Source organism: Cervus elaphus, chromosome 29 (genome assembly GCF_910594005.1).
Source record: "Cervus elaphus chromosome 29, mCerEla1.1, whole genome shotgun sequence".
Classification (NCBI taxonomy): domain Eukaryota; kingdom Metazoa; phylum Chordata; class Mammalia; order Artiodactyla; family Cervidae; genus Cervus; species Cervus elaphus.
Genome location: NC_057843.1, coordinates 23,350,803 through 23,375,336, shown reverse-complemented (window position 1 = coordinate 23,375,336; position 24,534 = coordinate 23,350,803). Strand labels below are relative to the sequence as shown.

Below are 24,534 nucleotides of genomic sequence, written 5' to 3'. Positions count from 1 at the left end.
GCTCCAGTCCTTTGGCTACCTGATGTGAACAGCTGACTCATTGGAAAAGACTCTGATTCTGGGGAAGATTGAGGGCAAGAGGAAAAGGAGATGACAGAGGACTAGAGGGTTGGATGGCATCACCAACTCAATGGACATGAGTTTGAGCAAGCTCCAGGAGATGGTAAAGGACAGGGAAGCCTGGCATGCTGCAGTCCATGGGGTTCCCAATGAGTCAGACACGACTGAGCAACTGAACAACAACAGAAAAAAAACATTTATTCAAATGTGCACGCATGTGTGCACGTGGGCATGCACACAAAGAAAAAGACAGAAAATAAGTTTTTAGCTGTTTTAAAAGTTTTTTTTTAAGTTTCTTAGCGTTTTCATATTGTCTACTTTGGTAGTCACAGGAGATGTAGACAGAGCAGATTCTGAAGCTGACCAATTTAACTTTTGCATCAATTTGATCATGAAATGTGTTATAAAAGTGCTAGGTTTTCTTTATTCTTGCCAGTAGACATAATGATTATTTGTGAAGAATTTTCTTTCTTTGTTTTATTTCAAGTAGCACAGCTTTGTGGTTTGCAGTGATTACAAAGACTATACTCTGCATTGTTTATATCTTAAAAAAAACCGAAATGAGAATTAAATTTAAGAAATTAGGTTAAATTTAATTACAAACAGGGAACCCACACAGCCTGCTCTTCCAAATGCTCCTCAGGGAATCTTCTGAGACAGAAAACCTTCTTTATCTTTGGGATCTAAAAGCAGAAATGACTCTGTCATTTCCCTGTGGTTCTTGGCTGAGACATTTTGGATCTTCGGTTTCCAGTGTTTAAATTTCTGCTTGTCTCTGGCTTTCTCTTTTTTGAAATAGAGATTTATGGCAATGTAGAGGTATCCTGGGCACAGAACCACACAAAGATTGCTCAGCTTTGATGTAGAAGAATGAGTGTAAAACTGTATTTTTTCATTTTGTCTGCCTAGCATTCTTCAGAGGGAGAGAGAGAGAGAAGGGGAAAGAGTGAGAAGGGAGGGCAGTGGGGGTGGGGGAGAGAGAGACAGAGGGAGGGAAGGAAGGAGGAAGAAGCAGTTCTAGGGAATAGACATTTAAACAATGTAGCTTCTGGAGCTTTCTCAGCATTAAATGTTGAGAGCTGTAAGGGAAGATGCAGGGACAAGTCAATGTGGTTCTTCCTCTCTTAACCTACTCCTTGGCTCTTTACAGGCTCTTTTTTTTTTTTTTTTTTGGTCCATGGGATTCTCCAGGCTGGAGTACTGGAGTGGGTAGCCATTCCCTTCTCCAGGGGATCTTCCTGACCCAGGGATCCAACCTGGGTCTTGCGCATTGCGGGCAGATTCTTTGCCATTTGAGCCACCAGGGAATCTAGTCTGTAGAATTCCCTTGCAACATGTATGAAAAACTTTCCCCTCCTCCACCCTTCTGCCCCCAACCCCTTCCCCCCATCCCTCCCTCCCCCCTCCAGATCCAACCCACAATTTGAGAAGCATTGGTCTAGAGCCTGCTACATTGTATAGTCTAACTTTGAAAAGAGACTTGACATTTGCAAAGCTCTGGTTGTCTAAAATTCAGGGAGTGGCTGGGAAAGTGTCTGGCTCTGTTTGAGAGACTGTTCCCTTCAAAGGAATAGTCTGATGTCCAAGAGCGCTCTGGGGTTCAAAGCGGAGGCAACATGAAACAATTGTAAACTAGTTTTTATAGCTTCTGTAAACAAAGAAATGGACATAAGAGGTCTAAAATGTTCTTTTAATCAGCAAGGAAATTGAAAAAAAATTATTTCCTAGGGAGGGTGAAGGAAAGAAGGGGACTACAAAGGAAACACAGTAAGGAAATTATCAGCAGTTAAATGTGAGTTTTGAAATTAGATAAAATTAAAATAAAGTGAATGACTTGTGGTAGCATGTACTTTTCTTGTCCTTTAAGGAACTGCTTGTTTTAAGTTTAGGTTGTTTTGGTTTTGTTAGTTTTTGTTTTTACATTGAGTTCATCCTAAGATAAAGATTCCGATAAGCAAGGAGTTTCCCTGTTTTTCTTTCCTTAGATTGCTTGACTGCACTAACTTCTAGACAGCTTCATGCAGCCATTGTTACAGTTGCTTAGTAACAGGATTGTGAATAAAAACCATACTCTCCTATGAAGCCAGGTATTTAGTTTTCTATATTGAGGTGTCATGACAGCCTGTAATTTTAGTTCAACTGCTTCCCCGACCCCCCACTCCTTCTTTCAAAAAATATGTTTGGTAGAACTCTAGATAAACTAGCTCTAGATAAAATAGGACTTGATTTGTGTTCTCTTTTGTGCATTCAAACAGGAGAGGAACCTGTAATTTATGTATTTTGGGGAAAAATTAAGTGCTTTAAGGTGTGAGAGATGAAAGTCTATTTTCTGAGACTCCTTAAAGCTACTTTTTAGTAAATCTCAAATGAGATGTTTAAAATACCCCTAGTGGTTCCTGGCTAAAGCTGCTGGATCCAGTGAGCCTTGGATCATGGACTGATGAAGGTCCAGTTTGGTTAAAAATGATCTTGAGAACTAATTGGAGTTAAAACTTAGGGCAATTTAATGAGAAAATTCTTGTCTCTCAGGGTCTTCTCTTTTGTTGATGACCATGTTCCTTGGGACACGTAATTGCTTTGTTATCATGTAAGAAATGGTTCAATCCCTGGGTTGAGAAGATTCCCTGGAGGAGGAAATGGCAACCCACTCCAGTATACATGCCTGGGAAATCCCGTGGACAGAGGAGCCTGGCCGGCTACAGTCCATGGGGTCATAAAAGAGTTGGACACGACTGAGTGTCTGAGTACTCATCAGTACTCAGGAAATGGTTAGCAACCAAGGAGACTACTGCATTCATACCTTGTATTATAGAAGCTTTTCTATATTATTTAGCTTTATTTTATTTGGCAGGAGAAGAACTAAAGAAGGATGCCTTTTTGAGGTTTCCCTAAGATTTGAGGAAGACCGTCGTGGTTAGCATGCTTATTTGCAGCCAGGGAGTCAGAGAGTTTTTTGTGACTTTGAGATGGTTTCAGGGTTTATATCTACATTGGTGTCATTGCTCATTTAATTTTAACTCTTACCTGACAATGACATAATTCCTGGTTCAGGGCTACTTCCTCATCTTGTCTTTCAAGTGTTCCTTAAGGCTTTAAACTTGTTTTCAGATGCTCTCCTTGCCTTTTTCAAACCCTTTTTCTTTCTCTAAACTCACAGAATCTCTTTCAACTTGCAGCTCATAATCAGAAAAGTAATTCCAGCCACTTTTTTAGGACATTCTGCCCTATTTCTTGTTAAGTTAGCTGACCTGGTTGAAGGCTTTGTTTGCCACAAAATCTTCCATTATAAGAGTCACATGTTTATGTGAAGATGTTTTTAGGTGATTTTTAAAAAGTGACTACTGAAATACACGATACTTCTTTTATAATGGAAAAATGTTTCAGAAGATTTTCTAATTTTCTAATTTTCCATTTTATAATGGAAAAATGTTTCAGGCTGTTTTCTGGTATTTAGAAGACAAATAAATATGCAGAACTTTCCCAAGCAAAATCTCAGTAACATTATATTACTTAAAGTTGTTTTGAAAGAAATATCATTTTTTGTTATTTATTCAACCTTGGGTTCCCCAGAACTTTTAAAAATTTCTTACCTCTCTCCCTGGCTGGTTTTTCTCATATAATTTTATAACAAATATAGGAAATGACTGGATCATTAATCTAGTGTTTAACACTATTTGCTGGGACATACTGTACTTAAGGCTGACCACTTACCCTTTTGAGTTAAAAAGAGACTTGGTTACATTTGTACCATTTGCTCCCATGATACCCAGGGATGCTCTCTTTTGGAATGTTTGTGTAATTCTCTTCAACACAAACTTCTGTTATTCTCATCCCGGGTCAAAAAATTAGTATGGGTACTTTCTTGCACCTTATATTTTGAATATTTTGAAAATAAAGGACCAAGCATTAATTGTAGTCTTTTCAAAAGGAGAGCGAGCATATTGTATTTATGTATGCTTACATACATAAGTACAGTGTTTAATGCTGTAATCAAATAAACCCCAGGCAAAGGAAACCTGAGACATGGTATTCATCTATACAGTAGTAATTATGCTATATTTACCTAGGGAAGAACAATTTTTATGGGTGGTTTTGTTAATATAGTCTGTGCAGCTTGACCAAAATTTTTCTTTCCTTTTTTTTTTTTCTGGAATATTCAGCATCATTATTGACCTACACTCCCTTTTATGATGAGATCTGGGTTTAGTTCTTAGGCCAGCGAAAATTGAGCTTCCTTTTTAAAAAAAAATTTTTTTTAATACAGTTGTTTATATTAGTTTCATCTGTACAGCAAAATGATTCAGTTATATATATATATTTTTCTTTAATATTCTCTTTAATTATAGGTTATTACAAGATATTGACTATGCTTCCCTGTGCTATACAGTAGGTCCTTATGGGTTTTAGAAATAGTATTTTATAAATAGCAGTATGCCTGTGTTAATCCCAACTCCTCATTTATCCCTCCTGCCTCCTTTGGTAACCGTAAGTTTGCTTCATATGTCTGTGAGTCTGTTTCTGTTTTGTAAAGAAATTCATTTGTATGATTTTTTTTTAGATTGCACATATAAGCAATATCATATATTTGTCTTTCTCTGTCTGGTTCACTTCACTTTGTTTGATAATCTGTAGGCCTGTCATGTTGTAGCAGGTGGCATTATTTCATTCTTTTAATGGTTGAATAATATTCCATTTATATATATGGATGACATCTTTATCCATTCATCTGTTGATTGACACTTAGGTTGCTTCCGTATCTTCAGTTCAGTTCAGTTCAGTTCAGTTGCTTATTCATGTCCGACTCTTTGCGACCCCATGAGTCGCAGCACGCCAGGCCTCCCTGTCCATCACAAACTCCTGGAGTTCACTCAAACTCATGCCCATCGAGTCGGTGATGCCATCCAGCCATCTCATCCTCTGTCGTCCCCTTCTCCTCCTGCCCCCAGTCCCTCCCAGCATCAGGATCTTTTCCAGTGAATCAACTCTTCGCATGAGGTGGCCAAAGTATTGGAGTTTCAGCTTCAACATCAGTCCTTCCAATGAACACCCAGGACTGATCTCCTTCAGGATGGACTGGTTGGGTCTCCTTGCAGTTCAAGGGACTCTCAAGAGTCTTCTCCAACACCACAGTTCAAAAGCAGCAATTTTTCGGTGCTCAGATTTCTTCACAGTTCAGCTCTCACAACCATACATGACCACTGGAAAAACCATAGCCTTGACTAGACGGACCTTTGTTGGCAAAGTAATGTCTCTGCTGTTTAATATGCTATCTAGGTTGGTCATAGCTTTCCTTCCAAGGAGTAAGCATCTTTTAATTTCATGGCTGCACTCACCATCTGCAGTGATTTTGGAGCCCCCAAAAATAAAGTCTGACACTGTTTCCACTGTTTCCCCATCTACTTCCCATGAAGTGATGGGACCAGATGCCATGATCTTAGTTTTCTGAATGTTGAGCTTTAAGGCAACTTTTTCACTTGCCTCTTTGACTTTCATCAAGAGGCTTTTTAGTTCCTCTTCGCTTCCATGTCTTAGCTATTGTAAATAGTGCTGCTGTGAACATTGGGGTGCATGTATCTTTTCAAATTATGTTTTTTCCAGATAAATGCCCGAGTGATTGTTGGATCATATGGTAGCTCTGTTTTTAGTTTCTTAAGGAACCTCCATACTCTTCTCCATAGTGATTGTACCAATTTACATTCCCACCAACAGTGCAGGAGGGTTCTTTTTTCAAATTGAGCTTCCTTTTTGCATTGTTTCTTGTCACTGTGCTTGTAGCTCAAGCCTCAAGTTTCCTTTGCTCCCTCTTAGAGGGTTCATGGGGTTTCCCTGGTAGCTTAGCTGGTAAAGAATCCACCTGTAATGCAGGAAACACTGGTTCGATTCCTGGGTCAGGAAGATCCCCTGGAGAAGGGATAGGCTACCCACTCCAGTATTCTTGGGGTTCCCTGGTGTCTCAGATGGTAAAGAATCTGCCTGCTATGCGGGAGACCTGAGTTTGATCCCAGGGTTGGGAAGACCCCTTGGAGGAGGGCCTGGCCACCCCCTCCAGTATTCTTGCCTGGAGAATCCCCATGGATGGAGGAGCCTGGCAGACTGCAGTCCCTGGGGTGGCAAAGAATTGGACATGACTGAGTGACTAAGTGCAGCAAAGCTCAGAGGGTTCATGAGTCATTTCAATTTGTTTTGGTAGCTACCCAAGGAGGGACTTGTTCCAGTCGGTCTTTACTAAAGGGCTTTTGGCAACAGGTTCTTGAGTGTGACAGGACTCTGTGGGCTACAAATTACAGAAACTTGCTTGTAATCCTTTGAGCTTAAAAGGGTGATTTTAATTTATTTTCCTAAAGGGGTATCCCATGGGACTTGAGAGGAATGTACCTGGGCTTCAGATTCAAATTAGAGACACAGGCTATGTATTTTTTTCTCTTGCTGCAGATGGATTTCTCTGCTCCCTAGTTACAGGGCACCACCTGCCTCCTGGGCTGACATCTCTTATCCATAAGAGATAGCCAGACTGAGTTTGGAATTTCTTGTCCACGGTTAACAGGTTTCCCAGGACCAGCATGTTTGAGATGTTTGCTCCTGGACCAGTCAGTTCTGCCAAGGGCTGTATATTAGTTCTCTAGGAGTGCTGTAACAAATGACTACAAACTTAAAGGAATAGAAACTTATTCCACAATTCTGGAGGCCAGAAACGCAAAACCAAGGTGTCATCAGGATTGGTTCCTTCTGGAGGCTGGGTGGGTCTGTTCCATTCCTCTTTCCTGGCTTCTGGTGACTGCTGGCAACCCTTGACATTCTCAGACTTGTGGCTGTGCAGTTGCAGTCTCTGCTTCTGACTTTTCATGACCTTCTTCTCTGTGTTTCAAATATCTCTTTCCTATCCCTGATAAGGATACCAGTCATTGGACTGAAGGTCCACCCAGGATGATAGCATCTATCCTCAAGATCCTGCAAAAACCTTATTTCCAAGTAAAGTTACATGCACAGGAACCGAGATTAAGACTTAGATGTATGTTTGTGTGCATGCTAAGTCCCTTCAGGTGTGTCTCTTTGTGACCTATGGACTATAGCCCACCAGGCTCCTCTGTCCTTGGGATTCTCCAGGCAAGAATACTGGAGTGGGTTGCCATTCCCTTCTTCAGGGGATCCTCCTGACCCAGGAATCTGATCCTGCATCTCTTATGTCTCCTGCATTGGCAGTTCTTTACCACTAGCACCACCTAGGAAGATGACAATGTACCATTTACTGGCTGTGTCTTTATGCTGTGAATATTTGTATGCTGGGATCCCTTGTGTAATAACCATATGATGGGAGAAGGAGTAGTAATTCTCAAAACAGAGAGGAGACTGGGACACTATTAGTGAAGATTAAACTTGGGGGAAAGCCATAACTTTGGAAATAGGTATCTGTCAGCTTCTCAGCTCTAGCTTTGAAACATTATTGTGTTTAAGCATAGGTAATGATATTTGATCTGTGTTGCTCTGACAGGTATAGAGGGAGTAGCAATTGAGTGGATGGAGAGCAATTGTCAAAGATAACATAATTGTTTTGTTGTGATGGCAAGATGACACCATGTTTTCCATCATCTTTATTATCACCATCCTCTGGAATATTGTTTTGAAAGCATGTATTATCTCTCCAAACAGAGTAATATAGAAATAGCCATTGACTTGGTTTCCAAGGGAAGGGAGGTTAAGGAAGGAATCTAGCTTGGAGTGTGACACACACACATACACACACACAAAAACAAGAAGATTTTAGAAAAAGTAGGTGTTACAAAGAGGAACTCTTTGATTTTAAAAGCTTTCTACAGAAAATTTTAAAAATAAGTAGAATAGTGTTATGACCCTCATGTTCCTGTTACTCAGCCTAACAACTTTTCGTTCATGGCCAGTCCTGCTCCTCCATGATTCCCCCTGCCATATTCTTTTGTAGCAAATCCAAGATACTGTGTAATTTCTTCTGTAGATATTAAGTGTATATGTTTTAAAAAATAAAAACATTAATAATATTATACCTAGATATTTGTGTGTGTGTGTAATTTTTAAATATCTAGCCAGTATTTAGTTTTCTAATTGCCTCATAATTTTTTAAAAACAATTTGTTGGAATAATCATCCAAATAAGAGTTAGTTGTTATGTCTTTAATATCTCTCTTAACCTATAGGCTCTCCGCTTCACATCTATCCATCTTTCTCTGTCTCTTTCTTACATTTATTGAAAAAACTTGGTTGTTTGCAGTGATTCCCACAGTGTGAATTTTGCTGACTGCTTCCACATGGTGTACTTTAATTTATTTCTCTGTATTTCCTATAAATTAAAAATGTGCTCTAGAAATTTGGTGAGATTTAAGTTCGGTTTTTGTTGTTGTTGAGGGGGAGTGTCAGAGGAGGGAAGACTTCTGCATAGATGGTAATCTATTCTTCCATCCAAAGGGACATAACAGCTCATTATTTTCTCTTTTGGTGATGTTAGCTGTTGGTGCTTAATGGCTAGATCGATTAATTCATTAGGAGTTTCAAAATAGTGAGTTTCTAATTCTTTTTTTCTTTGCTTATTATTTGAAATATTGCTATAAAGAGAACCTTCCCTATATCTACTATCTGGTTACCCAGTAGTACAGTTTGTACAGGAAAGGTAGGATATCTACCTGATTTTTTCTTTTTATTAGCTAAACTTCAGAATAGCAGTTTTTAAAAACATCCATCAGTGTTGAACAATTAGATTTTATTTTGTAAAAATTACAATGAGTTCATGGATTTAAACATAATTGCTGTATTTCCATCCTCTGTCCCTTTTAAAAAGTTATATTTTGAGCCTTTATTATCTTTTCACTATTTTGAGTTTATTTTAGACCCATTCTTTTAGAAGCAGCTTGAGAGAGAGACAAGATAAAGGGAGAGAGAGGAAGAAATTTTAGTAGTTTCTAATGTCCTATTGCTACTTAATGATTTTCATATATAACAAATGAATTAAGAGGGAAAGGGTGAAAAAAATAGCATCCTCCAAAGACCCCTTTCAGCTGCTCTGATCTTAAGTCACAGAAACCATCTAATATTTGTAAGATTCTCTTAGGTGTTAATTTATAGTGTGGTGAACTTGGCTGCATGGTGGGCAGTCTTCAACATAGTAGTTAAATCTCTTTGACTGTGCTGAATATATCTTATACTTTACTTATTCTGTCAGGAGTCTTAAGTTGGTTTTAATGTTATAACTATGTGGTTTAAGATGTATTTTAAAACAAACAATAAACAAAAAACTCCCAGCAAAAAACCCCTGCCTCTCTTCCCCAAACACGGTTATTTCATTGCTTGATAATGTAAAGGATATTATGTTAATTTTATCTTCCCAGTATTTACGATTCCCTCATTTGCTAAATGCACAATCCCAGAAAGGATGATAACCATAGCTAGTAATATCATTCATATTAGCCTATTTAGTAATAAACTAAGAACTTTGGGCTTCCCCAGTGGCTCAGCAGTAAAGAATCCACCTTCTGTGCAGGAGATGCTGGAGATATGGGTTTGATCCCTGAATTGGGAATGATCCCCTGGAGGAGGAAATGGTAACCCCCTCCAATATTCTTGCGTGGGAAATCCCATGGACAGAGGAGCCTGACGGGCTACAGTCCACGGGGTCACAAAGAGTCGGACCTGACTGAGTGACTGAGCATGCACACAAAGAATGAACTTTATAATTATATAGATATAAGATACTGTGATTTTAATGTGCACATGCAAGATCACATAATTATAGAACCAGAAATTACCTTCAGAGGTCACCTCTGAATCCAAGTAAGACAATACCTTAGCTGTCTTCCATCCATCCATCTATTCATGTACTAATTAAACACTTATTGAATATCTCTTGTATGCCTGTACTAGGCGCTGTGAGATCATGGTGAGGAAAGCAAATGTAGTCATTGCACTCCTGATGTTTTTCGTTTGGAGAGAGATGCCATAATCACATAGTCATACGATTATATCTTCAGCTGCATTCAGACAGAGTACCCTGTGCTGCTTGCGCCTTTAACGTGAGAGTTTGACCTTGTCGTGGAGGTCAAGGAAGGCTTCCCTGATGAAGTGACCCAACACGAGACTGAGGCATGAATAAAATTTATCTCGGGAAATACAAGAGGATAGACTTTTCCAGTTATAAGAAGTAGCATGTGGCAGGTCCCTGTGGTGGGAGGGAGCTGACTTCTTAGAAAGGCTTGAAAAATGCCAACATTATGCAGAGAGTGGTTTGAGATGAAGCTGAGGATAAGGGTAGGAGTCAGACAATGCAGGCCATGATGGCTGCTCTAGAGGATTTGGGTCTTTATCCTGAGTGCAGAGGGAGTCTGTTGAAGTGTTTTTAATCTGCTGAGTATCAGTGATTACAAAAAGACCATTCTGGCTGCAGTGTGAACATGACGTTGAAAGTGCTGGGTTCTGGCTAGGCAGCAGAGTGGGATAGGGAGATGGGTTTAGGTGGCTGTTACTACAGTTCAGGTAAGGGGTGATGGTTGCTGCCTGGAGTTGAAGGGAAATAGATGGATTTGTGAGATATTTAGGGGATGAAGCATTTGAGGTGGATTGAATATAAGAAAGACTGAAGGGAATATATCAAAGGTGATTCCTTGATTTCTGGCTTCCCTGATAGGTAGATAGGAAACATTAGAAGACCAGGTGTGTGGGAAGAACATGAGTCTGGTTTTGGACATGTTGGATTTAAGGCACAACTTAGACACCAAAGTGCGACTATCTAGTAGGCAGTTGGATACACCCTTTTTTGGTAGTGACATCCCCTGAGCGCATTGTACTACGAACAAGTTAGTTGTATCTAATCAGATCTCTTCTGCATTGATTGAAGTCTTCTCTTGTATTTTTAAAATAACTTTCTGTGTATCTCATACACAGCCAGCCTGCTTGTCTCAGGGTTAATTTCAGATCCTGATATTGTTCTCAGAAGTCTGTTCCTCAAATTAGCATGTTTTTATGTCGGTGCTAAACTATGACTGAAGGCAGGTTCTCAATAAATGATACCGAGCTATTTCATTGTTTATTTAAATTTCTGCTTAGGCTGTCTATCTAGGAGACAAGGTTTAATCTTCTATTTGTGTTCAGTGAGTCCCACCTCACCTTGAGATTATAAATCTCACCTCCCTTTTTTCACTATTTAGAAAAATAGAAGTAATAGATACTTTTTTGAAAACTCAAGCAATGGCACTTGCAGGTTGTGAAAGTAGTAAGTGGTAAAATTTTTCCTTTTCATCATTTTCTCTCTTTCTTTTCTTTTTAAAAATTCACTTTCTTGTTGGGCCCTGGTAGAACTAGGAAGTGACAGTACCAGAAGGGCGTAGGGCGTGTAGGGTGGCTCAGAGGTTCCTCCAAACATTGATTTTGTTTCCTCTAGAATATAGGGAAAGTCGTTGTTCAGTCCCTCAGTCCTATCCGACTCTTTGCAACCCCATGGACTGCAGTATCCCAGGCTTCCCTGTCCTTCACCATCTCCCGGAACTTGCTCAAACTCATGTCCCTTGAGTTGGTGATGCCATCCAACCATCTTGGGAAAGTTAGGGTGATCTGAAATCAGATCCAGGCACACAGGATCAGGGACCAGCTAATTCCAGTGAAACTGGAGCCCCATTTCTAGACCTATAAAAAAAGCCCATACTCTACTTATAGCCCCATACACTTCAAGTATTTTCAAATTGAATGTTCTATTCATATGTATAGTGTTCTAAAACTTTTTTTTCACTTAATATATGTTGGGACGTCTTTGCATAGATCTGTTTGCATCTTTATTAATAGCTGCAGACTATATGATTACATCATATTTTATGATATGATTTTTGATATGATTATATCTTATTTTAAATATTTCTCCGTTGTCAAATGTAGTTTTCTTCTTCTATTTCTTTAAGATAACAAATGGATCTCCTTTTGGGTATATGTAAGGGTATTTCTATATGATAAGTCATTTTTTTGGGGGTGTGCCTCAAGGCTTTTGGAGTCTTAGTTCCCTGACCTGGGATCAAACTCAAGATCCCTGGCAGTGAGAAAGTGGAGTCTTAACTGCTGGACCACCAGGGAGTTCCCATGATAGGTTTTTAGGAACGCAATTTATGGGGAAAAGACTGCATTTAAACTTTTTATGGATACTGCCAAATTGCCCTCCCTAATTTCAGTCCTGGGTGTTCATTGGAAGGACTGATGCTGAGGCTGAAACTCCAATACTTTGGCCACCTCATGCGAAGAGTTGACTCATTGGAAAAGACCCTGATGCTGGGAGGGATTGGGGGCAGGAGGAGAAGGGGGCGACAGAGGATGAGATGGCTGGATGGTATCACCAACTCAATGGACATGAGTTTGAGTAAACTCTGGAAGCTGGTGATGGACAGGGAGGCCTGGTGTGCTGCGATTCATGGGGTCGCAGAGTTGGACACGACTGAGCGACTGAACTGAAGTGAACTGAAAGTCTGAACAAATGTATGCTCAACCTGAAAATACTTATTCCCCATTCACTCATCCACACTGGATATTATGAATCTGACTCTTCTGTGATCTGCTTATCTCTATTCTCTCCTCACTTTTCTTTTATATGATTTGTTTTATTTTGTTGCTTATTTTTGTTTTGTGGATATTTATCATATATGTTATAGATATTTCATCTCAGTTCATCTCTCACGTTAATTTTATGTTTTCTTTCCCCAGAACCCTTCCCCACTAACTTTGCTACAGTGATTTGGAATTTTTATGACAGGTCATCTTCATTTTTTTGTCTTTTATACACTTTTCCCTCCAAAACCTCTCTTAACAGTTGCTTTAATCTTTATAGTGACATTTGAAAAATGTTAAAGACTGGATTGTAAATTCTTCTGGTATTCATTCTGACCAAAGTTTTTTTTTTTTTTCTTCACACTGAGTGGCTTGTGGCATCTTAGTTTCCTAACCAGGGACTGAACCCTCAGTGAAAGCACTGTGTCCTACCTACTGGACCATCAAGGAATTCCTTGGTGACCAAAGTTCTTCGTATTGTGTATCTTTCGATCTATTTAGTTCTTTCTTGTACTTCATCTTTAAAAAATTAGTTTTCTTGGTATAATTCATTTATTAAAATCATTCTTATAAAGTGTACAATTTAGTGGTTTTTGGTATATTTACAAAGTTGTGTAATCATTATACATTATCTTTTAACTGGAGAGCCTCTTTAAGAAAAACTTTCAGAGAATTATGTCTGAAAATTATTTCTTTTGTCTTCATACATTACATGTAGAGTCATTCCGGGAGGGTTAGATTTATTAAGTTATATAAACCTTTCCCTCATAATTCCATATGCTTTGCTTCATTTAGCATTGCAGATGAGAATTCTTATGCCAAATTAGATATGATGTCAGTCTAATAGGCTTTATTTTTCAGATTTTATTTTATAACTGAAAGCTCATAGGATTCTTTTTTCTCATTTTTGGATTTGGGAAATGTTAGCAATTAATTTTTTCAAGACTCTTGCCTAGCACTTGGTAGCCCTTTCAATTTGAAGACTTTGAAATTTTCTTCTCTCCTTTCTTTGATTTTAGCTTCTCTAATGACTATGTTTTTTTCTTTTATTATTTTGATTTTTAGCACTATTCAAATTGTTGTAACCTCTTTCTTCAGTCATATAGAATTCAGTTACAGATTTTTAATTTATTGAGTATGCCAAAGCCTTTGACTGTGTGGATCACAATAAACTGTGGAAAATTCTGAAAGAGATGGGAATACCAGACCACCTGACCTGCCTGTTGAGAAACCTGTATGCAGGTCAGGAAGCAACAGTTAGAACTGGACATGAAACAACAGACTGGTTCCAAATAGGAAAAGGAGTACACCAAGGCTGTATATTGTCACCCTGCTTATTTAACCTATATGCAGAGTATATCATGAGAAATGCTGGGCTGGAAGACACACAAGCTGGAATCAAGATTGCCGGGAGAAATATCAATAATCTCAGATATGTAGATGACACCTCCCTTATGGCAGAAAGTGAAGAAGAACTAAAGAGCCTCTTGATGAAAGTGAAGAAGAGAGTGAAAAAGTTGGCTTGAAGCTCAACATTCAGAAAACTAAGATCATGGCATCTGGTCCCATCACTTCATGGGAAATAGATGGGGAAACTGGATACAGTGGCTGACTTTAATCTTTTGGGCTCCAAAATCACTGCAGATGGTGATTGCTGCCATTAAATTAAAAGATGCTTACTCCTTGGAAGAAAAGTTATGACCAACCTAGACAGCATATTAAAAAGCAGAGACATTACTTTGCCAACAAAGGTCCGTCTAGTCAAGGCTGTGGTTTTTCCAGTAGTCATGTATGGATGTGAGAGTTGGACTATAAAGAAAGCTGAGCACCAAAGAATTGCTGCTTTTGAACTATGGTGTTGGAGAAGACTCTTGAGAGTCGCTTGGACTGCAAGGAGATCCAACCAGTCCATCCTAAAGGAGATCAGTCCTGGGTGTTCAGTGGAAGGACTGATGTTGAAGGTGAAACTCCAATGCTTTGGCCTCCTCATGTTAAGAGCTGACTCATTGGAAAAGGCCCTGATGCTGGGAAAGATTGAGGGCAGGAGGAGAAGGGGACGACAGAGGATGAGATGGTTGGTTGGTGTCGAGACCAGCTCGACAAGCAGGGTTTCCGAAAGCGTGATACGGTGAGAGAATGAGAAACAAGACAGAAAAATTCAGAGAAAAGCGAGGATCAGGGACCAACACCGCTCCAAGGTGAAGGTGCCGAAACTGAATCCAAGCCAGCATTACTATACTTTGAGCCGTGAATGAAGGAATATGCGGGGAGTTAAACTATAACTCATGTGGCCTTTGGGGCCAAAGAACAAAATGATCATTAACCATTGAGTAATTAGGAAACAGTAATCAATAACAAATCAGTAACTATGACTAATAGTCTTATCTATAGATTTTCCACCAGATACATAAAACGTGTGACTCTGAAATGCCAGTTGAGAAACAGTCTGGGGTCAGTTTTCCGACCCCAGGATCATATCTTGTTTTCAAGATTATGAACTGTTCCCTCTGGACTTATTCCAAGAGTCTCATACCTTGTAGCATCCAGTTTATCAATAATTATAAATTTCTTTTGTGGCCCTTGCTGGGGCCTGCTTTTCTTTTATTCTTCCTGTCTCCTAAAGGATAGCATTACCGACTCAATGGACATGAGTTTGGGTGAACTCCAGGAGTTGGTGATGGACAGGGAGGCCTGGCGTACTGTGGTTCATGGGGTCGCAAAGAGTCAGACATGACTGAACTGAACTGAATTTTGTAACAACAAATCTCAGATGCAGAGTAACAATGGCTTGAAAACAAGAGAAAGAGGTTTTTGTGAAGAAAGATGGAAAATGCTAGGATTTAGGCATTTATGAGTTAACTGTATTAGTTTTAGGAATGTTCTAGGTTTTTGCATTCATGAACTCTGACACTTTTGTTTGCATAACCTTACAAAGGGAGAAACATTGCAATCTTAATGGTATAAGTATTAGATTATTAATGTATCAAAAAAATAACCAGATACTTTACTGACATATACTAATTTATTCTTTAAAACAACACACGATTGAGTTTATTATTATGATTCCAAGTTGGTCAGATGAGAATGTTGGCATTAAGTGACTTGCCCAACATTTCCCAGTTAATTTGAATTAAAGCAGGGATTTAAATGAAAATCTGAAACCATCCATCCCTCTCAGCCCACTTGAAATATTTAAAATTTTAAGAAATTATTCAATTGAATTTAAGGCAACTGTGTTACTACTTGAATGGTTCTACACATGATTTATTGATGCCATCATCTTTCAAAATTCATAATCTATTCATGTTACATATACTTGCTTAAAATATAGTGTGGATTCAGTTATCCACATAGTAAAATCTCAGCCCACAAATAAAATCAAGGTATAACTTAAAGATTTAAAAAAGCTGAAAATTTACAGGCCACAGTGGTTCTTGGAAATGCTTTGAATTAAATGTACATAGGATGTGTGTGATTTCTGTGTGATTGTACTGCTTTCACAAAGAAGTAAGTGACCCCAGTTGGTTAAAAATCGTGTCTGTTATCCATCTTCTCTAAAACTATTCATATGACAAATAAATCATTAGATAAGGAAAACCAATTTAGTTTTACATACAATAAGGGATTATTTAATGAATTCATATTTCATGGAAGAAGTTCAGTCAGAAATTCAATCAATACTGATCATTTAATATGAGTACCCTTTAAACTCATCATTAGGTCCAGGGAGTGGTCTTATGAGGTTACTAGGTGAGGTCTAGACTTTTTCCATCTCCATTTCATCCATATATAAATGAGGTTATTTTTAGCTGAAATCAGCTTTAAAGCTGATCGTCAGTTGCATAAACATTGAAGATGAGAAGACAAGGAAAATTCTGAACACATAGTGTTGCTCTCACCAAGGCAGAAAACCACAGTAGACCACCGGTGATAGGTCTCACTCAGGCAGAGGAATCTGGAACTGCTCACTGACTCAGTGATGATTAGAATTTGTCTGCTAGACATAGGTATAGACTAGAGATTTCATAGTCTTGTAGAAAATCTAGGAACTGGCCTGGGTCAGAGTTGTAGGGTTTTTGCTTGATGGCATCACCGACTCGATGGGCATGAGTTTGAGTGAACTCCGGGAGTTGGTGATGGACAGGGAGGCCTGGCGTGCTGCGATTCATGGGGTCGCAAAGAGTCGGAAACAACTGAGTGACTGAACTGAACTAAACTTTCAAAAAGCAAGATTGTAGCATTGAGGCCTGATAGTTAGCTTTAGCCAATTTGCATATTTGGAGGAATTGAATCCCCCTGAAGCTCCAAGGAGCTGCTAAAAGCCCTCTGTGACTGAGATCAGACCTTCACACCCAGAATAGGTTCTTGATAAACTAGTGATAGAATCAGTTACGATCTCCATGCTGAAGGATCTCTAGATCTTGGTAAAGGAAAGTGTGCAGACTTGTGAAGAGCTGGAGCATAGACTGGAAAATACCGTTTCTTAAAGTCCAGGGTCTTTAGCTGCAGGATGGGTCTCATTCTGTAAAAGTGAATGGTGTGAGGAATTGTAAAGAAGGAATTTATTCTGAATGTTTGGATGTTAAGATATCTTCTTCCTAAGCTTTAGAGTAAGAGGACTGTAGAAACTCAGGAGTGTCAACAGAGAAGGCTCCTGGAAGAATCTGAGGCTCCTGGAAGGATCTGAGCAGTCATGAGGGAAGAACATTAAGACAGAACCTCTGTTCCCAAGGGAATGCCATGCCATCAGACCTTTCTAAGACAACTGTACTTCCCAATAGTTTTTTAAAAAATTTACTTTTTAATTTTCACTGAGTCACAGTGGGATTCACTGGCCATATTTTTAGTGAAAGCAAAGTGGAATTGACATAACACCAATATAGGGTATGTGAGAAAAGCTAAACCTCGGTTTGACATACAGCAAAGAACACACAGGAAAGAGAATCTTAGGGAACAGGCTTAGGCAATGTTGAGACGTCTCTTTTCACCAGAGGATCCACATAGGAGAGAAACCATGCTTGTGTGATGCCTGTCACAAAACACTCATTCATGAATGTACACTGCATGGTCATAAGAGGAGCCATGTGGAAAAGAAAACATACTGTTGTGTAGATTGTGGGAAATGCTTCAACTGCAAGAGAAACCTCACTGCTCACCAAAGAATCTACTTAGGAAATAAACCCAGAGTGTCTTTAGCAGTACTGTGAAATAGAAATATATTCTGAGCCACAAGTGTGAACCACATATATAATTCAAAATTTTCTAGTAGCCACATTACAAAGTTAAAAGAAACCAGTAGTATTAACTTTAATAATCTCTTTTGTGAAACCTCATATATCAAAAATATGTATGTAATCAAGATGTAATCAATATAAAAAACTACATATGATATTTTACAGTCTATTTTTGTGTTCTTAGTCTTTTTGTTAAAGTATATTTTGTTGCTCTTGTTTGTTTATTTTGCTGGGTCTTCTTTGATGTGTGGGCTTTCTCTAGTTGCCGCGAGTGAGGGCCCCTTTTCCTTGCTGGGCTTGGGCTTCCCACTGCAATGGCTTCCCTTATTGTGGTGCATGGGATTAGTTGCTCTGTGGCACATGGGATCTTCCTGGACCAGGGATCAAACTCGTGACTCCCACATTGGCAGGCGGTTTTCAACCACTGGGTCACCAGGGAAGTCCCTAAGTCTTTTAAATACGGCATGTATTTTATACTACAGCCCATCCCAGGGTGGATTAGCCACACTGGGCTCAGTAGCCCAGTAGCCAGGTGTGTCCACTGGCTGCGGTATCGGACAGCATGGCCAAACCTTTTACCAGTTGTAAAACTTTAAATGCCATAAAAGAGTACAGTAAATAACATCTCAACGTAATTGCCCTAAATGACTTTTATTAATTAAGTCCAGGTCTTGTCCTAGCCCTACGGTAAAGTTAGAGGTGATTTCTAGATAGTAGTGACATAAAACATGTTAAGCACTTAAGAGAGTACTTAGCTTACAATAGATGCTCCATAATTATTAACAGCTCTGATTTTTACAATATTGTTTTTTTTTTTCATTTAGCAAATAATCTTTCTTTCTTTCTCATTCCCAGGGGGAATCTTATTTAAAGAGATCAGGGTAATTTGTGACAACATGGGTGAACCTGGAGAGCATTGTGCTAGGTGAAATAACCCAGACAGAGGAAGATAAATACCACATGGTACCACTTATATGTGGAATCTAAAAAAAGAAATTGAACAGATAGAAGCAGAGAGTAAAATGGTGGTTGCCAGGGGTAGGTAGGAGAAATGGGGAGATGCTGGTCAAAAGATACAAGCTTCCAGTTATGATTAAGTTCTGAGGATCTAATGTACAGCATGGTAACTAAAGTCAACAGTGTTGTATTGTGTACTTGAAATTTGCCAAGAGTATTTAGCATTTTACCCAAAAAAATGAAAAATAAAAAGTAACTATGTGAGGTGATATATGTGTTAACTTGATTATGGCAACCATTTTAAAATGCACACGTAAATCATGTTGTACACATTATATTACAGTTGTTTTTGTTAGTTTTACCTCACGAAAGCTGAAATAAAATCCTATTTAATAGTTAGAAAACATTAGTAACAGGAAAAAAAATTTAAAAAGCAGGCCATTTTTTCTGATTTATTATCCTGCTGCTTCTTACAGAGAATAAGGAGAAAACTTAAATTTCTATTCCCTGCTCCCATTAACTTTGTTTTAATGGGGATTATTTGCTCTGATTGGTCCCCTGGCCCACTTTTTTTTGAGTGGTCATTCCATTTCATCTGTCTTGTTTTTTTTCATGGTCTGCTAATATTTATAAATGAAGGACTTGATTATTCAGTGTGGGTAATTGATGTGGTCACTGCCTGCAATTATGTGGGCTAATGTTTGCTTTTCCCTGATTGATTTTCCCCCAAGTGTATGTAGTGAGGTGATAGATAGGTTGGTGGTTTGATTCTTTGGCTTCGCTTCTCCTCCTTTCGTTGTGTTGAATGGGCGCTTGTAGGGCTCTTCTTGGCTGTGCTATGGAATAAGCTAGGTGTATGCGGATGGCTGCTATTCAGTGTGGGTGGCAATATTCAACTATTCAAAAGTGGTAGGGTTAAGTACCTGAGTAGACTGCTCACTTTATAACATTTGACATGCTGTTATATTTCTTTACAGAAATACACATGGCTTGATAAAAGCCATTATGAAACTATTACAAATGCAAGCTGTTAAGGAAGGACACAGTGGGGAGAAGAACATTCGGGATATATATAATATTAGGTAAGCCTTTTCTCCTTTCTTTTGAAGCTTTTTTTTTAAGCGAGTTGTTAAATAAATTATGAATTAAGACATGCTAATTCATTAAGAATTAGTTATTTAAGTTCTCAGAGACTGTGAGTCTTAACCTCTCAGGGAGTTAGTATTCCCAACACTCAGGATTGAGATAGAATTGACTATCTATTGTATGCTGAGTATCATCACTGTGGCTTTCAGCTTGCTTCCTTGAAACTGGAATCTTTGGTCCAAAATTCAGGTCATTCATTTTGATCTGGGATATAGAATCATCTTCCCAATACTGTGAAAACTGGAGTTCATTGAACAAATGTATTAAAAGCAGGAAGGTAAACTTCCTCACTGTAAAAAGTAACGGGACTAGCCAAGGGTTGTTACCCAAGGCAGGGTAAGTAATTAACAGCATTGAATTGCCTTTTTGTTGTTATCTATATTGAATTGTGGTGTTGGAGAAGACTCTTGAGAGTCCCTTGGACTGCAGGGAGATCCAACCAGTCCATCCTGAAGGAGTTCAGTCCTGGGTGTTCATTGGAAGGACTGATGCTGAGGCTGAAACTCCAATACTTTGGCCACCTCATGCAAAGAGTTGACTTATTGGAAAAGACCCTGATGCTGGGAGGGATTGGGGGCAGGAGGAGAAGGGGATGACAGAGGATGAGATGGCTGGATGGCATCACCGACTGGATGGGCATGAGTTTGAGTAAACTCCGGGAGTTGGTGATGGACAGGGAGGCCTGGTGTGCTGCGATTCATGGGGTCACAAAGAGTCAGACATGAGTGAATGACTGAACTGAACTGAACTGACTGATATAGGGCTTCTCTGGTGGCTCAGAGAGTAAAGTATCTGCATGCAATGCAGGAGGCCATAGAATGTAACATAGTATGTGTGTGTGTGTGTGTGTATATATATATATATATATATATATAGCAATAGTTCCAGTGAAATGCACTGAATTTTATGGGAGAGTTTGGGCAAGGGAAGGCATACTTACTTGTGAAGGTGACCTTAACCATTGCCCTGAAGGTCCTAGAAAGTCATTTCATAAGAGAGGGGCTCCCACTTAGTAAAGGATGCCAGAAGATGTCCCATAATCAGTGTATATTGTCCTAAAAAATCTGTTCAGTGATGCATCTAGAATATACCTGTTTATAAGGAATGAATGCATGGCACCCTAAACAAGGGCACTGGTTCTGGGAAAAATGACTTACATAAGCTGTGGTGATCCAATAGGCAAAGTAGACCATACTTGGGAATTGTCATTGGCTTGAGCATATAAAACCTGCACTTTCAAGCATTTGACATCACTGCTATCAGAAGCCATGAATGCCTCTCCTAATATATAGTACCTGTTACATACATGTATAGTACTTTCCTTTTGATAGTAAGTAAACAATGTCTCATATATTACAGTGATCCTTCCTGTTAGTTTAGTGCTACTTAGTATCTCCTTTATTTTTATGAGCATATTATCGAGTTTCCGTGGGCTCAGTTACCCCACAGCATGTGGGATCTTGGTTCCTCAATGAGGAATTGAACCCATGTTCCCTGCATTGCAGGGCAGACTCTTAACTACCGAACCACCAGGGAAGTCCCCTTAACATGTTTTTTGAATGTTTTCAAAAATATAGAACAGTTGGAAGAATGTAGTACAATGGATTAGTTAATTCATTGTTAACTTATTAGTTAACTCATTAATTTTAAGTTGGGGAAGCAAAAGGAAAATTATTTCTTTGAAAATCCTCTGGAAACTGGGTGTGAAGGGTAAACTTTTCCAAATTGATAAATATGCTTTTCTTTTAAAAATATACATCACCTTAACCAGGATTGAACCTAAGGAGTAAATGAACAGTACTTAATGTTTCTAGATGGGTCATGCAAGCATTTGTGCTCTCTTTTTTTTAAAACGGGTTCACACTCTTGGGGCAGAGTTCTGGGATAGGAAATAATTCCACTTCATTGTTATTCAGGAGGAGTTATTTACTTATTTTAAAATAGGAAAGCTACTGGAGTTTTAAAATTTTACTTAACAGCTTTATTGAAATATAGTTCACATACTGTACTGTACAAGTGACCTGTTTAAAGTATACAATTCAGTGATTTTTAGTATATTCACATAGTCATACAATCATTGCCATAATCAATTTTAGGACATTTTCATCATTTCCTCAAATTCCTCACCCATTAACCATAGCTCTATCAACCTAGAGCTACTCAATTAAGTGTTTTTAATTTCATTGATTCTCAACACTGGCTGTTCATGAGAACCACCTTTTGCTGCCACTGTTCAGTCGCTAAGCCTGGGTATGCCCAAAAACAGATGAATATAGGAACAATGAAATACCCTAGACCACCTGAATCAGATTCAGAGAAGTCCCAGGTGATTCTGATCAACAGTGAGTATAAGATGGTGTGTTAGCTGCTCTCTACCATCCATTTTCATCACCTGAGTCCTTGTTGAATGGCAGATTCTCTTTCCTTAGACCTGACATGGGCTCCGTATTCTGGTCTAACAAGCTCCCAGGTGATGCTGATACTGCTGTTTCCCTACCGTACTTTAAGTAGCAGAGCTTTGAACAGCATTAGCAGTTCCTGGGAGCTTGTTAGGAATGTGGAATATCGGACCCCATCTCAGGTTACCTGAATCAGAGTTTGCATTCTGGTGAGATTTTCCAGGTGGATCATAGCCATCTTAGTTTTTCTGATGATGATTTAAGGACATTTTTAGTCATGCAGAATAATTAGATTTTCACACTGATGGTGCTCCCTGTGAGTGAGTGCTAAACTTTGTTACCTGTAATGTTTCACCTGTTTTCTGTCTATAGTTTATTTTCTCCAGTAGTTGGCTCTTCTAGCCGTAGGCTTGTTCTCAGAAGACAATGGATGCAAGGTGTGGATCGGGAGTCCTGTTTGAAGAACTGAAATTATACTGGATATATAAGGATTGTTTGTAGAGTGGTGGCACATTAAGAGGTCCAGAATCAATCACTTGAGTTGGCATAATCCAGTAATGTTTATGGAGGGCCCTCATGTGAATGGCTGTATGGCACTATAAATCAGTAGAGTGTAATTGAGTGTGTAAGAGCCTGAGGTTCCTCCACGGGGGATTGTGGATGGCAGAAACGCAGGAGAGGTGAGCCTGAAGAGCAGATTTCCCTCAGGAGAGCTATGATTACCTGAGTCAATCATAAAATTGTCATGCTGTTTTAGAGTCTTGTATGCCACATGTTGGTGAGCAATATCATCCAGCCTTGGAGAGGAAACTGATGAGCTGTGTATGAAAACATAAAAAGGATATGAGGAGCTTAGAACTCCACGGAAAGGTTTTCCTTGGTTATGTTGTAGGGTCGATCTAAAATGGAAGTATTATGGCAAGTAATTGTAAGCTTTCTAGGCAGGAAACTCAACTATAATTTTACGGTATTTAAGGACTCTGCTAGTATACTGTTGGATTTTCTTTTTGTCCTAACAGCTGATTAACTTGCAATATAGTAAAACAGAATATTGGTCATCTTATTTTTTACTAAAGCTTTTTAAAAATTGAGCAAACATTGGTTTGTATTACTGTTTGATGTGTACAACCTTGTGTTTTGACCTCGATATATGCTATAGCATGCTTACCACCAAATGTTTAGCTTCCATCTGCTACCATAACGTTGACCTCATTTACCCATTTTGCCCTCCCCCTACTCCTCTTCCCCTCTGATAATCACTTAACCTGTTCTCTGTATCTATGTGTTTGTTTTTGCTTGGTTTGTTTGTTTATTTTTAATATTCCAAATGTGAGTGAAATCATATGGTATTTGTCCTTTTCTGTCAGACTTACTTCACTTAGCATATTACCCTCAGTGTCCATCCATGTGTTGCAAATGGCAGGATTTCATCTTTTTTATGGCCCAGTAGTATTCCACTGTGCATATATACCACATCTTCTTTGTCCATACATCCATCAGTGGCACTTAGGGTGTTCCCATATCTTAGATATTGCAAATAATGCTGTGATAAACATTTGGGTGCAGAAGTAATGAAACACAAACCTTTGGGTGTTTGGTATTTCTCCTGGCCCAGTTCAGTTCAGTTCAGTAACTCAGTTGTGTCCAGCTCTTTGCGACCCCATGGACTGCAGCACTCCAGGCTTCCCTGTCCGTCACCAACTTCTGGAGCTTGTGCAAACTCAAGTCCATTGAGTTGGTGTTGCCATCCAACGATCTCATCCTCTGTCGTCCCCTTCTCCTCCTGCCTTCAATCTTTGCCAGCGTCAGGGTCTTTTCCAATGAGTCAATTCTTTGCATCAGGTGGCCAAAGTATTGGAGCTTCATCTTCAGCATCAGACCTTCCAAAGAATATTCAGGACTGATTTCCTTTAGGATTGACTGGTTTGATCTCCTTGCAGTCCAAGGGACTCTCAAGAGTCTTCTCCAGATGCATGAGACAAGTGCTCAGGGCTGGTGCACTGGGAAGACCCAGAGGGATGGGATGGGGAGGGAGGCGGGAGTGGGGATTGGGATGGGGAACACATGTAAATCCATGGATGATTCATGTCAATGTATGGCAAAAACCACTACAATATTGTAAAGTAATTAGCCTCCAACTAATAAAAACAAATGGGAAAAAAAAAAAAGAGTCTTCTCCAACATCACAGTTCAAAA

General features: G+C 39.1%; 1 protein-coding gene across 5 annotated transcripts in view; it reads left to right on the top strand.

Moving 5' to 3' along the window:
* FOCAD (focadhesin) overlaps positions 1-24,534 on the top strand; it is a 293,625-nt gene that overhangs the window by 33,204 nt on the left and 235,887 nt on the right. For all 5 annotated transcript variants that reach the window (XM_043891497.1, XM_043891499.1, XM_043891500.1 and 2 more), the window contains exon 5: positions 19,771-19,875. In XM_043891497.1, the coding sequence (XP_043747432.1) occupies positions 19,771-19,875 (105 nt within the window). The remainder of the gene's footprint in view (positions 1-19,770; positions 19,876-24,534) is intronic.